The sequence below is a fragment of the Culex quinquefasciatus genome, chromosome 2, assembly GCF_015732765.1.
Source record: "Culex quinquefasciatus strain JHB chromosome 2, VPISU_Cqui_1.0_pri_paternal, whole genome shotgun sequence".
Lineage (NCBI taxonomy): Eukaryota > Metazoa > Arthropoda > Insecta > Diptera > Culicidae > Culex > Culex quinquefasciatus.
In genome coordinates this window covers 20508695-20524701 of record NC_051862.1, presented here as the reverse complement: position 1 = coordinate 20524701, position 16007 = coordinate 20508695, and the positions used below count along the sequence as shown (strand labels likewise).

The 16007-nt window shown below is 34.1% G+C and overlaps 1 protein-coding gene across 2 annotated transcripts in view; it reads right to left on the bottom strand.

The window, feature by feature from the left end:
- LOC6048552 (xaa-Pro dipeptidase) overlaps positions 1-16007 on the bottom strand; it is a 150564-nt gene that overhangs the window by 47044 nt on the left and 87513 nt on the right. Inside the window, exons 1-3 of one of the 2 annotated variants that reach the window (XM_038256926.1) lie at positions 12908-12989; positions 12531-12750; positions 8185-8376 (exon numbers count right to left, since the gene is read on the bottom strand). In XM_038256926.1, the coding sequence (XP_038112854.1) occupies positions 8185-8376; positions 12531-12719 (381 nt within the window). In that variant the 5' untranslated portion in view covers positions 12720-12750; positions 12908-12989. Of the gene's footprint in view, positions 1-8184; positions 8377-12530; positions 12751-12907; positions 12990-16007 lie in introns of those variants that run through there. The other variant, XM_038256925.1, reaches the window with a different exon arrangement.

Here is a 16007-nt window from a genome sequence, read left to right as displayed (position 1 = left end):
ACGTCCTTTTGAAAAATTACCTCAGATTTAGTAGTATTTGTCTAGAGTCCGGTGACAGTGTCCAAAAAAGAAACTTTAAGATTATTTCCTCTGCTTTTCAAATACATTTTTGGCACTATTTCTTCTGGAATAAAATTTCCAAGGCCCACATTTTTTTTCTTTACAATTTAAACCTTAAAATTGTTTTTTTAATTTTACAAAAGTACTTTTCGATTTCGAATTTTATTTTACACCCAAAAATTATTTTTGGAGGATTTTTCGCTTGAATTTTTGATAAATTCCAATAATCTATAGCCCAAAAGCTGGCAAAAGGGTTGGTCAAAGTCGAGTTTTTGTGATACAAAGTAAATTATTCAAATGGGAATTTTTTTCCGTGTACCCATTATTTCGAACAATTTTAATCATGACTTTCAACTTTGCTCAAGATACCGAATTGATCAGAAAGTCCTTTTTTTAAGTTACAGATTTTCGAATATTTGCAAAGCACTTTTCAATGGACAAATGTCAAATTAGAGGCTTTTATCTAGAAAAAAAAAGCAAAATTGCTTATTTGGAGCTGAAGAATCGAAGAGCAAAGTTTCATCATAATCAAAAATACTGAAATTGAAAATAGATATTTTTGAGACATTTTAGAGAACTGCTCACATGTAGAAATCATTACCATTATGCTTGATCGCCTTTGAAAATATTTCTAATAAATTAACCTGAAAAATATTCAACATGTTACTTATTGTTGCTGTTAGCAAAAGAGAGCTAGGTAACAATATCTCAGAGACTGTTGGCAACTATTTTCTGATTTTTTCCGAATAAAATATTTTCAAATTTATTGAATAAAGTAACTTTTTAAAAGGTCAAAATAAAGTTGCTTAAGACTTTTTACAACAACAAAAAATCACTTTTAGGTGGACATAACTTGTAAATGGTGCACTTTATCATAAAACTGCTTGACAAATTTAAATTGCAAATTCGATTTCAAATCAAAAAATGAAGTCAAAAATATTTTTTGACCATCATATTGAAATTAAAAAAAAATCAACATTTAAAAAAGTTCTATCTAGAGCAAAATAAATGTTGACCACTTTGTTCTATAGCTCATTGTTAGTAATCTAAATATATAAAAAAAATCCAATATTTTCATTGTATTTTTGAGCAATCCGTTTTTTTGTGATAAAAAGCGAAAAAAATAGTGGGTTTTTTTAGAATGTAAACCATTTTTTCTTGAATTCCCTTACCTTACTTTGCGAAGACATATACAGCAATTCCACACGAAAACAGCATGATTCGAAAAAAAGTTCTCCGATCGAGCTTAAAATTTGTCTGGGGATTGCTTGGCCAAAATAATTAGACCCGTATTTTTTTGTTAGGCTATTAGGGTGACCTACATCGTGCTAGAGTGGTTCAAAAATGGCAATTTTCGTCATTTATCTCAAAAACCACTTTTTTCAAAAAATCATATCTCCGCGTCATTTCATCCGATTTTAGCTGTCTTAGACGCGAAAGAAAGGTGATTAGTTAGAGAAAAATAGTAAGAAGTTTCAAAAATCTAGATAAAAACTTTTAAAAAGGTCGTATGAAAACTTAAAATGCTGTTTTGAAGGTCTCGGGACCTAAGAGCCTATGTCTGAAAATATTTTTACCTGATTCCTCGGAATTTTACATAACATATCAAAAAATGGTGAAGTTATGTTTTCAATATTTCTAGATGATTTTTTGAAAATAAAAACTGGGGGTTTCGACGTGTCACGCGCTAAAATCGGCTGATTTATGATTTTTTGAAAAATGTGCTTTTGCAAAAATCGACGAAAATGGCATTTTTCGGACCACCCTAACGTGGTGTAGGTCACCCTAATGGCAAAAAAAATACGGGTCTAATTATTTTGGTCAAATCGGAGAACTTTTTTTCGAATCATGTTGTTTTCGTGGGGAATTTCTTTATAATCGATCAGAAAATTGCTTCTCAAGATACAGGTTATTTTATGACCGATCCTCAAATTTGTATGGAAACTTGTATGGATGATTTGCTGAAATTGCTTTTTAATGTAAATAAAGGCAAATAAAAAGCCAGCGAATAAAGAATTAATCGAAGTATCAGGGAATTGCTCAGTATATAGAAACAAGCCTTACCCGACAAACTTCGTCTTGTCTCCTTTTTTGTATTTTGACGTTTTGAGCTTTTTGCTAATTCAGCCTCCTGTGATCAAAATTTGATTTTACGTAACTTTCTCCATACAATTTGCTGATGCACCAGAATCAATTCCAGAGTGGCCAAAGTGTCAATTAGTTAGCGTAAGAACCTTCCTTGGACTTATACGAACCCAACGCAACAAAGAGCACCTCGATCCGATGTTCCGTGTTCAACTGATTCGCGTTCGAACAAAACCATCGAAATTTTTTATATATATAGAAGAAGATTACCAGCGCCGTACCTAGGGGTTGGCGCAGTTGGCGACCGCCAAGGGCGCCAGCCCTTGGGGGGCGCCGAAAACGATGATTGTACAAATTTGTCATGTTATTATAAAATCTTAGAAAGGTATTCAGAACAAAAGGGGCGCCAAAGTAGGACTACAAAATAACTCGATAATCTTGGTCGGAATATTACAAATGTTGTCTGCCTGTGTGGATCAATCGGACCGCGCACTGGACTCACAATCCAGAGGTCGCCGGTTCGAATCCCGGGGCGGACGCAAAAAATTCTAAGTGTAAATATAGGTATTCGGTGCCCTCTCCCCGTGCCCATACCTTCACACTTAGGAGACCCGGGAGGCGGAGTCTTGTCGCAAAAAGAACGATACACACCTGTGGATCCGTTGACGAAACCGAAAGGTTTAAGAGGGCCACATTATAAGGTGTTACGTCGATTCCGTTTTTTTTCATATTACAAATATAACTTATAACACTTGGGGCACCAAAATCAACTATTTCAATAATTGTACCAGAATTAAATTTAAAATTAAATTCTTTCAATTCATTTATCAAAGGGGGCGCTCAAGTGGCAAAAATTTCAGGGTTTTATAACAATTCTTTGAAATAGCTAAAGATTTTATATTTCAACTACAGTATATAAAATTCAATTTAAGTTTCACCATTTTTCCAGCATCAGGAACCATCAAGCTTTTTTATGTTTTGAAGTATTTTTTTTATATTATCAGCTATTTAATTGAAATTTACACATTTCTATTGAAAATCTTAAATAAAAAGAATAAGATATTTCAAGTTTAGAGAAAATGGTATTTGAGATAATTTTATCGTTTTAAATGCAAACGTTGCGTTGAGATTGAGCTACGTTTTCGAAATACTGAAGTGTTTAAATTGAATATTTCTAACACAAAAAATGCTTTGACTTTTGTTAAATTTCTAGCAAAATATTTTTTTTTCAACATAAAAATGTTGGTTTTTTAAGAGCACATAAATTGCTCTAAATATATTATATTCTGCTGCTTGTATTCATTTGCTTGTAGCAAGAGTGAAAAAGTAAAATTTGGGTGTCTTCGACAAAGTTGCATAGATTGGCATGCCCACCAACTTTTTAGTCGTAAAAGTAAAATATTTTACAATTTCTTGTATAATTTTGATTTGCAGAAACACCATTATCGCGGACCCATTAGATTTTAAACCAAAGCAAAATTCCAACTCCAAAAACAGCAATATTTTTTGTGAAAACACAAAGTTCCACTTAATTTTGCTTCTAGGGTCAATAATTTGAAGAATATTAGTAACATTTTCCTTGAAAATTTTTGTTTTGTTATGTTTTAATGGAATGGATAAAGTTGCTTATCTTTCACATACATTTTTTTTATTTCATGGATTCCATGTGTTGGGCTATCCATTGTAATTTCGCCTAAATTTTCACATTTACACAAACGGTTCTAAAAGCTTTGTGTGTAGAGGGTGACTATTCTCGAGATTTTCAATTTCCGGGAATCGAGAATTGAATTTGGAAATTTCAGGGAATTCCTGGACCTGGTAGTGTTTATAACTATGCCAATAGTGCCAGTAATGTATAATGAAAAGTTATAAATGTGTTTCTTTTCAATGAATTCAGTTACGATTTATTCATGCATATTTAATGAAACGTTAATTAGTAGCCTCATTATTTTTGGGAACTATGATCTACTTCTTGATTTTTTTCTGAATCTGCAATACAACTTGTTGTATGAACTTGTTATTAGATTTTTGTGAAATAACAAAATAGCTAATATATAATTTCCCAGTATCGGGATTTTTACAATATAATAAATAGCGACTCAAAACAACAATTTTAATATTTTTTTTTCTTTTTTAAAACTGGAAACATGCATTGAAGAAATAGTGATCTGGAAAACCCGAATGTTCACATCTGGCGGACTTTACAAAGATTTCCAGAGTTTTTTTTTCTAAGATATAATTTAATATTGAGGTTTAAGCGAAACACAAAATTACTCCATGACATCAAAAAAGGAAATTACCTGGATACAGCGAAATTAAAATAATAAGAATAAAAAAATGGATTATAAGAATTGCTATTGCTATGGATATGAAAATTATACTCTTAGAAATAATAAACAAAAATATAAAAAAATTAGAATTTCTTCTTGTGGCTAACTGCTAAGTATGCTTGAAGGTTAATTTTGGGGTCCACATTATTTTAAGTTTTTCAATTAAAGTTATTGGAATTTTTAATAAGTTAAAATTTACACTTTCTGAATTAGAAGATAAGAGAAGCATTGGTTCATTCGAACTTGAACATCTTACACTGAACACGCAATGTTCTGAACAATTTCTAATTTTTATATTTTTTTTTATTTGTTTATATAATTTTGCTTCGACCAAATTTCCCGGGAATCGAGAGGTCCAAAAATGGTCGATTTTCCGGGAATTCCCGCTCGTTAGATGTCGAAAAATAAACACAAAAATTTCAATGTGTTAAAAAGGTAAAATCTAATTGCCTTTGTTTGAAGCTATGAATTTTCAGAAATATTGTTTTCAAAATAAATTGAAAAAAATAGTTTCAAAAGGAATCCATCCAAAAACAAGTTTGAAAAGGAGTCCATTTTCTAATCAGTTAAACTATTTTTTCAGGAATGCAGGAAAATGCTGATACAATGAAATTTAAGCTAGGTCAGATCAAATTCTGTTTAAAACGATAAAACAACACTCTGCTATTTTCAGTCAACATTAATCCTAAAGCACCTTTTCGCTACAACCTATCTATAGGGTGGGTACGTTTTTCAAAAAGTTCTCCGATCAAGTTTTAGTATGGTTCCCCTTGTAGGGCATGCCTATAGGGACTTTCATGCCAAATATCAGCTCATTTGGTTGTAAACTGGCTGCGCGCATCAGGGTTAAAGTTTACATGGAATTACTATGGGAAATTAGAACTTTTGTTCAAACGCTCTTACAGGTCTGGGAAAATCACGCGCCAACTTCTGGTATAGTCAGGCCTATGGGAATGGTCTGGAGAACACTTTTCCCGAAGAGAGCATATGGATTCGTTTTACCTAGAGCTGGCGCATCGGCAAACAATCCGATGTCTCCGGAATCAACGGTTTTCCCCAAAAAGCATCAAATTTTCCTTAGCATGCTATGAAAGTTTGATGAACACCGCGACGCCATATGTCAGACAGCTACCACGTGGTTGAAATATTAGCAATAAAACACAAATTTGCTATGCAAAGATTCTGAATTCAACTAAATAATATCAGGATTGCTCGAAATGTTCATTTTCTAGTAAAAAGAAAATTTGGAATTGAATATTCCAGCAATTTCTAACCCACGTGGTAGCTACCTGACATATGGCGTCGTAGTGTGCATCGAACTTTCATAGCATGCTAAGGAAAATTTGATGCTTTTTCAGGGAAACTCGTTGATTCCGGAGACATCGGATTGTTTACCGATGCGCCAGGTCTAGGGACAACGAAACCATATGCTCTCTTCGGGAAAAGTGTTCTCCAGACCATTCCCCTTAGGCCTGACTATACCAGAAGTTGGCGCGTGATTTTCCCAGACCTGTAGGAGCGTTTGAACAAAAAATTTCAATTTCCCATAGTAATTTCCATGTAAACTTTAACCCTGATGCGCGCAGCCAGTTTACAACCAAATGAGCTGATATTTGACATGAAAGTTCCTATAGGCATGCCCTACAAGGGGAACCATACTAAAACTTGATCGGAGAACTTTTTGAAAAACGTACCCACCCTACTATCTATATTGGAAAGATATAAATCGATTGAAATGGTTTAAAAGTAAACATTAATATGAATATTCTTCAAAGAATTAAATTGTGGTTGGATTTTTTAGCTGTTTTATTTATTCAATCAATTAACATTATATTATTAAAACTCTTTGAAGCAATCGCTGAAAATTTAAGTAAACATATCAAAATGATGAAAAATTTGGAGGGGCGCCAAATTGATGCTTCGCCAAGGGCGCCGTGGACCCTAGGTACGGCTCTGAAGATTACCAAAAATATTATGTTCCAAAAAATATTTAAAGATAAATAATAAAACACAGAAGTATTACAAAAAAAAACGGCTTTTTTGCGTTGCATTGGTAGAAGGAGAAAACAACATTGTAACGGCTTGTGAAACTGTGTTTCAAAACAGGTTATCAACAAATTAGACATTTTCAGCGACACCACCTACACCTTGATTAAGTTGCACAACGTGTAACGGCCTTTCCATCACGTCGTAAACAAGCGCCTTTTCTATTAACAACTTTATTAAAAAGAAACGAAAAACAATCGCTGAAAAACGGTTTCACCAACCGGTACCACACGAAAGTCCGCACGGGGGTCATCCAAGTCCAATCACAGTCCATAACAAACCGCACGCTGAACCCGCTACCAATTTCGTCGTCGTTGCAATAAAGAAAAAGTCAACGATTACATCAAATTGACGGTGAAGAAAAACAGTTCCGACTCGACCGTCCAAAGTTCGTAACAAAAATAGCCAAACAAATCCACCGGAGCGTGACTGCCACGGTGAAATGGAGATTTGTTATTGTTTACATCTATGCACGCCCCACGCAGGTTACTTCTTCTGTCGTTGTTGTTTTTGTTCCGATTTTGGGCTCTTGGCCAATCATCGCGGTTCCGTTCGACCATTTTCACCTGCTTTTATTGAGCGCCACACTTTTTACTTTTCTCTCTTCTTTTCTTCCATCTTTCTGTTGTTTTCTTTCTTTTGTTTTCTATTTGTAATTCGCGTTCGATGTTGTTGTTGTTGCGATTACCCCACATACATAGCTGATGCGCCGCGGAGGTGTACGTGATTGAGGTGCTTTGTGTGGTGCATCTTTTGTTTTTAACTGTTTTATTTTTATCCTCTCTATCTTTCACCAAATTACTGTTGTTGAGTCTGGCGGATTACGCGAATCGAAAACATCTTCGTGCGGCGTGGCCCCAAAATTGCAGTGCCGTGCTGTGAATTTTGACAGGTCGTTGAGATTGCACCTTTAAATTTAAATGTTAAAATTAAGAAAAAAGAGAAAATTATCAAAAAAAAATTCTAAATGTATTGTAAACTTTCAGAAGAAACGAAAATTCAAATCAAACAATCAATCAAAAACAACGAAAAATATCAATCAGTGAGTGAAGCAAAAATAAAGGGTTTTCACCATGTAATTTAAATTTATTTCACGATTTTTCTGATTGACATTGTTTATTAAATATAAATTACAGTTTCTATTTTGGTATAGGTGTTCATAAAAATAACACAATAATCAATTATCCTACATTCAAATCATTTATTAAATATTTCAAGTGTTTTTTGTAAAAATATTAAGTTTTGGAATTTATTTTGAACCGAAGACATAAAAAAAATAAAGGGGATATTTTATATTTTCTGTGCAGTCAATCACTGAGAGTCATCGCTCTCATTCAACTTTTTTCCACCGTGTTCAGTTTAGAGGAAATAAAATTCACCTAACATTTTGCGCTTTCACTGATTGATATGAAAACACACGATGCTTTTTCGTCCGACCATCGCGTTGCTGTGTTTACGTTTGGCGCCGCCCGTATACCGTTTATTTACTTTTGCAACTTTTCCAACTTTTGATGTTTTTTGCTCTGCTTCTTCAGTTTGTTTCTGTTTTGCTTTTTTCATTTTAACGATACACACGGTACATTTTGGGCCAAAACATCAAACCGTTACTACTTTCTCGCAAAAATCCGCGAAAAATCGCAAAAGAAAGAAAAACGGAACTTACCTCATCGGCGTAGTGCACCGCGTCGACCTCGTACTTCGTCTTGAAGTCGTCCGGCGTGAGCAGCGGACCCATCCACACGGCGTACTCCGCCGGTAGACGGGGCACGTAGAGGGTGGCCCGGCCGGATGTCACGTCCACGGTGCCGTAGCAGCCCGGCTCGGTGACGCCGAACAGGTACGTGAAGTAGGACTCCTGGAACGGTGGAATGAAGCGTTTGCAAATTTTAGTAATCGTTTGAAATGTTCAATTAACAGGTTCTTTATTGAACTGTTGTATTTATTTGTACAATTTTTGTCGAAGCTTCCTAAATGTTTGTCATGAATTTAACTGAATATATTTTCAGTTGAGCTTAACTTGATTCTTTTTAAATCGTAGATTTACATAAATTTTGTGTGTTATTTTTTTGGAAAAAGAATTTTATATCAATAACATTTGTTAAAAATTAAACTTTTTATTAATATTTTTTTAATTCCAGCTGGTTCATTTTTATATTTTTATAGGAGCAATGCTTTTCGTAATCGGTCAGTTTCATTAGATTTTTTTTATGTTTAGCTTAGAATAGAAAAAAAGTCATCTAGCGATTTTGATGGTTTGAAGTGCATATGATTAATTCATGCAAGAACCCTGGAGCCAACGACCGGAACATTATTCGGCTGTGTCTTTTGAAGATTTCTTCTGTTTAATGGTTTGCTAGATGATTATGTCACCTTATATTACAATATTATAAATTAAATAATGCTTTTCCCTTTCTCACTTTTCCATTCCTTAATCTAAATTATCCCAATTTCACTTCCCCCTACAGTAATTATTTGTCGAATTTACACTAACACACCACGCCTAACTGATTCGGAGCGATTGGAACGGTATGTCCACGCATTCTTCCTCTACTGCTGATTCTGTGAAACGTGGTCCGTTCACAGAATCTGTCACTTTGGTTAAGGCAAGCCACTTTAATTTTTGCAAAGCATTTATGAGGTTACTCCAAATTCCACGAAAATTTTACTAAAAACAAAATGCAATCGAAAAAGTGTAACGAATAGAGTGCATTTGATTAAATTTTTTTTCGTATTTCTAAAAGAACGAATTTCACGGAGACAACAAGATTTTAAGGATTTAACGCGTTTCGAAAAATCATGAAAATTTACCAATCCTACGACTAAAGTAGACACACTCTTTTGCAACCTTTTATCACAAAAAACGGAATTCTCAAAATCTGTAATTCAAAAAATATTTTAGGAAGCTGAAAAATACTTCTAAAAATGTTGTCACCAACTTATAATTTAAAACAAAAAAGATTCTCAAAATGCTATAAATAATAAAAAAATAAACATTTTTTTAAATGTTAGTAATGGATTTAAAAATTACAAAATAACATTTTTCTAAATGATCGGCATATTTCTTGCCTTTTTTAAAGGTTCAATAAAAAATTGATTTTGCGCTTTTTAGGTTTTTTTCAAACCCCCTTGAGTCAGGGGTATTCAAGCACACTCAAAAAAAAAAAAAAAACAAACAAATTTGTTTTATTGGACCTTTTTTATATAAGGTAGTTTTTATGTTCTTTTTTTCAGTTTATTTTTTTGTTAGTGTCTGAAATTATATATTTAAAAAAATATCTTTCATTGTTTCTTTGGTTTTTTTTAAACTGCATTTTCAGACAAAAAATAAAAATGATAATAATAATCTAAGTTTTTTTTTTAAATAGGTTTTGTTGTCTAATCCATAAATTAATATTTCTTTCTATCAATAAAACTCGGTTAGTGTGAAAGCAATTTTTATCAAAATATTGCAAATTTCTCAGCACATATAAAAATAATTAAAATTTAACTTTACATCAGATCATAATCAAATTTATCGAAATTCTTAAACAAATCTCGGTATAACGGAGTTTTAATATGTTCTTGTCTAAAAACTAAATTCAAAAAGACAGTTAACATTACAAACTTTTTACATTTTTCGAGAACCTCGATTTTTGCAGATTTTCAATATTTCAATATTCTTGGTATTTTTTTAATTCTTCGAAAATTCTTTTATTTTTTGGAACATCCTTGAACAAACTATTTTTGAATCAAGAAAATACTTAAAACATTCGAATATTGTAAATTTACATAATTTCTTCGAGACCGATTTAGTGAGAATTTTTTGGTCGATTTGGTGTTTTCGGCAAAGTAGTATTTAAAAAAAAATTAAATCAAGACTAACATTCCAAAGGGCCAAACATTCAATATTACGCCCTTTTAAAATGTTAGTCTTGGTTTAAAATTTTTGAATTTTTTTTTCGAAAAGATCGTAAAATTTCACGAATGTTTCATATTTAAACATTGAAAATCGGACCATTAGTTGCTGAGATATCGGACATTAGAAAAGGGTGGGTTGTTTGGTTAAGACTTAGAAAACATAAATTTTCATGTTTTTAAACCTTTTCATGGCAATATCTCGGCAAGTAAGCTGATAGTTGCTGATACGAAAGTTCAAAAAAGCAAGGTAAAGAGAATTTTCTCAGCTTTTTAAAAATATTTTTTCAAAAGTGGGCAAACATGTGCACTAATGTAAAACAATGAAAAACTGCGACTATTTTAAAAAAAGTCACCTAAAAATGTATTTCACTTGAAAACGGTGCACTTTATCAAAATTTCACTAAAGTACTTTTTGATTGCAAATTTGATATTACATCGAAAAATGAAGTGGAAAAAATGTTGCGACCAATATTTCGATTTTTTGAAAAAATCAGTAATGATTCAATAATTCATAACTCGGTCAAAAATTTTTAGAACGACCTGGAAATTTGTGAAAATTTGGCAATTGATGTCCTCTAAAATATATAAAAATTAGTGTTTTTTTTGCAAATCAAGTTTTAGTGACAAAAAGTTAAATAAAAAATCACCAAAATTATTTTACCGTGTAAAAATGTTTCAGCCGGATTAAAACATACAAAAATTAAAATTGAAGAAAGAAGACTGTTTTTGTAGAGAATTGCTCAAGTGCGTTTTCTAAACTAGTCCAGACTCGATTATCCGAAGCCTCGATTATCCGAAGTTCGATTATCCGAAGATTTGTTGGGTGTGTATTAAATTGAAAAATGCATTTTTTCATTATTCCACCACCACCATTTTGACCGCCATCTTAGATTCAAAAATTCTAAATCACTTAAGAGTACACTCAAACCCCGTTGGTTTGACACCAACTGTTGTCAAACGAACGGGGTCACTTTTTAGTTTGACACCCTTCTTACACGGAGTTCACACACACTACTAAACGTTTGTTTTGATAGTGTGCGTGAGCGCCGTGTAAAAAGTGACAGTTCGTCACTTTTTAGTTTGACTTTGACCAACCAACGGGGTACAAACTAAAAAGTGTCAAACGAAAAAGTGACCAACCACCGGGGGTTGAGTGTAGTTAAGAGGTCATAATAAAGTTCAACAATCAAAAATAGGACAGAGAGAGAGAAAGAAAAATCGTGATTCGATTATCCGAAGTGAAATTTTGCCAAGGCCTTCGGATAATCGAGTCTGGACTGTTGTTTTTTTATTTTCAAGGACTCGTTGAAAAAAAAAATCATTTATGAAAAATGATTAGCAAAATAATAAGAAAATTGATTTAGGTTTGTATTTTCTGTAGGTTTTTTAGATTATCATTTGGTTTGATTGTTCAGAAAAAAACAGAATGTTTCCTAGAATACAATTCTATTGAAAAGCAAGTTCAAGCAATTACTTTTATCAAATCAACTGATTTATTTTTAGCCCACCAAAATACCACCAACATTTAACGGGAAGTATGTCAACGCGATGTCAACGGGTTTTCCACCGTCACTTTCCGCTGAAAAATGCCCAAGTGGTGATGCTGACCCTCGACCACCAGCTTGAACGTTTTATGTACAACTGCACCAGTCATTTCCGTGAAATGATATGGCATCATAGCGTGCGAGTGTGCGAGAGAACGGTCAGTCGCAATCAAAACAAAACTGCCACTCTACCCGCAGCCATCAACAATAACAGTCATTGACGAGTGTGTGAGTGTGTGTATAAGTGTCGTCGTCACCAACTGACTGGTGATAATTATAGTTCCAGCGATATGGTCGCTAACACGGCTGAGAGGAAACTGATAATAGTTACACTCACGACCACAGTGCTACTTAGTTGGGTTTACTATTACTATTAGTACCTATTTTATTTTGTACGTGCACTCTATCACATGATGACCGTTTTGATAATCCGTCAAAATCACCGAAGCAAAGTTCCGACCGCGACATTGTTGTGACTGACTTTGTGCGACCGGGAATGTTGATAAGATTCATTACTGTAGAATAACCGTTGCTTAAATGGTAACATTATAAGTTGAATTGTTCTTACCTGTCGAAACACGTAATCAACGTCGGTATCGTAGAGGCTGATGTTGTCACCCCCCTGCAGAACCACCAGCGCCTGCTTGCCCTCCAGGGCCGGAACCTTGCGCAGTTCCGCCATCACGCGGTCCCGATTCTCCCGGAACAGCGTCATCGGAATGGAGTGCGTGTTGGGTCCCATCTGGTAGCAGGCCATCTTGACGTGATCACTTTAGATTGGTGGCGATCTGGAAGGAACAAGAAGTTTGAGGTCATTGTCGGTAAAGCAGCGTTCGGTTGCCAAGGGGGTGATAAGCTCGAAAGATAATTAATACGCGTTAGCGTTGCTTGCGTATTTCGCATTTTGCTCAAGAAATTAGCGGAATTTTGGCAAATGAATCTTACAGTTAACCAAGCTGGTTTTGGGAGAGTTGAACTACCCTCGAGAAATGTCGCAACTGGAATGGACCTCTCAAAATCGATAATTGTCGCATTGTTCGAGCTCCCAAATCCAGGACTGATTGTATTGTTGGTCATCAACGACGACGACGACGACTGATAGTGGTCCAATGTCCAGCTGTGGTCAGTGCTCCGATCAATCAAACGGATTTGAGAGGCTGACCGCTCGGAAATTTCGTCAGTTCGACTGGGGATTGCAGAATCTAGATCAAAACAAATCGTCAACCGGCGAGCGGTTTCGGACGCAAACCAAAATAAACATTCGCTTTGACGAAGTCTTGACGAAGACCATTTCTCGCTAGATTTGAAACCAGGACGGTGTGGCCACGCACCCGTTCAGTGGGCTTGTAAACACGGTTATTCAAGGAAAACTAAGAGTTTTAGTCGTGCCAAGGTAGGTAGATTTTAAAAGGTTGGAAACATCTGCTTTTCGGTATTCTAGACGTCATTTTCTCATACAAAACAGATGAAATCTCAGAAATCTCAAAAAAGACAATACTGAAAGTAAAAAAAAACATTCGCAAAACAAAAACAAAAATGGTGTCAACCTTTTCTCCGATAATCTTGAAGTCGCCTGACATACTCGTCGAGAAAAGTGCGGGAAATGAGTTCAACTCTCGACGACGTTTGTCAACTGCGGGGACTACAAAAACCGAAAGGTATGCTGAAAATAGTTTTTCCTCCTCCTCGGTTAGGAAAAGTGGAACTTTGAGGTTAGGGGCGGTGGTTGACGTTGGTTAATGGTCAGACAGACAGAAAGACATGTCCCAGACGAATCTCCGTGTCTCGCGCCTTTCAAAGGTAGTGGACCGGAATGGAACGGCCGGCGCGACGGCATCGGATTGTGTTGGGCGGGTTTTTTGTACTGTACGGGAAGGTAAAAATAGGAATTGGCGCGCGGTTTTGTGACAGAAGTGAAGAGGAGGAGGGGGTGGTTTTGAAGTGGATTCAGCCGGTTGAAAGTGGATGTCTTTTTTCTTGGGATAATAAATTAGGAAAATTGGAGCATAAATAATGAAGACATCAATTGTACTCAAACAGGAAAGTCACTTCGAATAATTAATTAGTTTAAACAATTTAGTGAGTATTAAGCTGTTTCAGTAGAAGGATAAAATCTGAAGCTAGAATAAACCAATCAAGCTCACAATTTGACAGTAGATATTCATGAATGATGAATACAAGGTGTCAGGTCAGTTTTTCGAAAAATATGAATTGTTTTCAAGATAAATCTATTTTGCCGAATAAGCTTCAAGCCTTCCCTTAGGCCTTAACAAGTTTCATAACCGCGGTCTTGATATAGATAAAACAAGAAATAAATGTCATCGATATATTGGTGCATTTTCAATATCACTTTTCACTACCACATAAATTTAAATACCACTTTGCAAAATTTTGCTTTACACTCATGTAACATAAACTGCTGATCCTCAGATTACCAGCAACGTGACACCACCGTGTAGCAATGGTGCTATTTATATGGAAAATGCCGCCAATACTGTCTCATTGAATTAATCATGAGGGAACCATTTTAAGGCACGGTCTAAAATGTATTAAAAACCTAAAGTGAAACAATTTTGTGAATTTTCTGATTGAAATTCAAAAAATAAAGTTGCAATAAGAATTAGAACACAAATTAAACAAATGACATTTTTAAATAAGTTTTTAGAAATAAAAAAAAAATAAAACCTAAATTAAACCAAAAATCGCAAGTTACAAATTTATGCACATCAAATCACAAACAAACAAAAAATCGACACCACCGAGACCGACTGAAGGTTAAAAAATGGCACACAGACGAGCCGAAATTGCCGACCAAGGTGAAAATTTTGCAACAAGTCGCTGTTTGCTTCCTTTTGTTTTGCGTTGTTTTTAGTTCTTTGTTTTGAATCCGAACTGTTATTTCACACGATTTAAAGACCTCGCGCAAAATTGGTTCGTTTGCGGTTTCTGGTGTAGTTCTGGGTATGTTTGCGAAGCAGTTTTTTTTGTTTGAAGCTAATTCGGCTTTAAATGATTGTTTTTGAGAACCATTCTAAAGAAGCCTTCGTTTGATTATTCTTTTAGAAAACATAAATTAAAATCAAAGCTTGATTTCGATTGATTCCATCAGTAGAATAATGAAAATTTGAAAATTAAAAAAAGGTAATTTTAATGTTTTCGAAAACAAAATTGTGAACACAGTAAAAAGTTTTTGTTTTAGTCCAGACTTGATTATCCGGTCTTGGAAAAATCTTTTGATATTCGTACTATTTTTTTTTCTCTTATTTTTTATTGCCAAGCTTAAAAAATGATTAAAATTTTTAAATTCAAAATGGCGGCCATTATGGCGGTGATGAAATATTGTAAAAAATGCATTATATTATTTTATAGGCGATCATCGTATTAAAAATTAACTAAAATGGGGTCGCTGAATTCGATTTTGATGTTTAAAACCAGAAAAAGAAAAAAAAACTTGACTAAAATTGGGTCGCAGAACTCCAATTTGATGTTTGTCCCTCGGCACTGACCAAAATTTAAATTACAAGCCTAGGTTTCAACATTTTGATGAAAAACGTGTTTTAAAATGCATTTTGCACGCGCCCAGTTGCTTTCCAATCATTAGTTTTCAAAATATCGAGGTATCGACGGAATTATTTTTTTTGTTTGCGAAAAAAAACTGTACATTGATATTTCATGAAAAATTAAAATGTTTTCAAAGGAGTTCAAACATGCTAAATATGATTATAAACGCAGGAAAATGCCTTTTTTGATTTTCATTTGATTAAACTATAATTTTCATTAAAATTTTGAAGTTTTTCGAAATTATTTTTTGGCCCCCTGATTATTCAGACCGACTTTGAAGGGATGAGGGCGACATAAACTTTGAAAAAAATTTGAAACGCCGTTTGACGCCAATGTTCAAATTGTGAAAATAAGAATTTAATTTTAAACATGACAGTATTTTTTTTTAATTTTGTGTGTTCAAAACTATTTTTTTTTCGTGAAAATCAGTTAAAATGTCACGCTGGTTTGCAAGTTAAAAAAACTAATTTTATAGAAAAGTGTA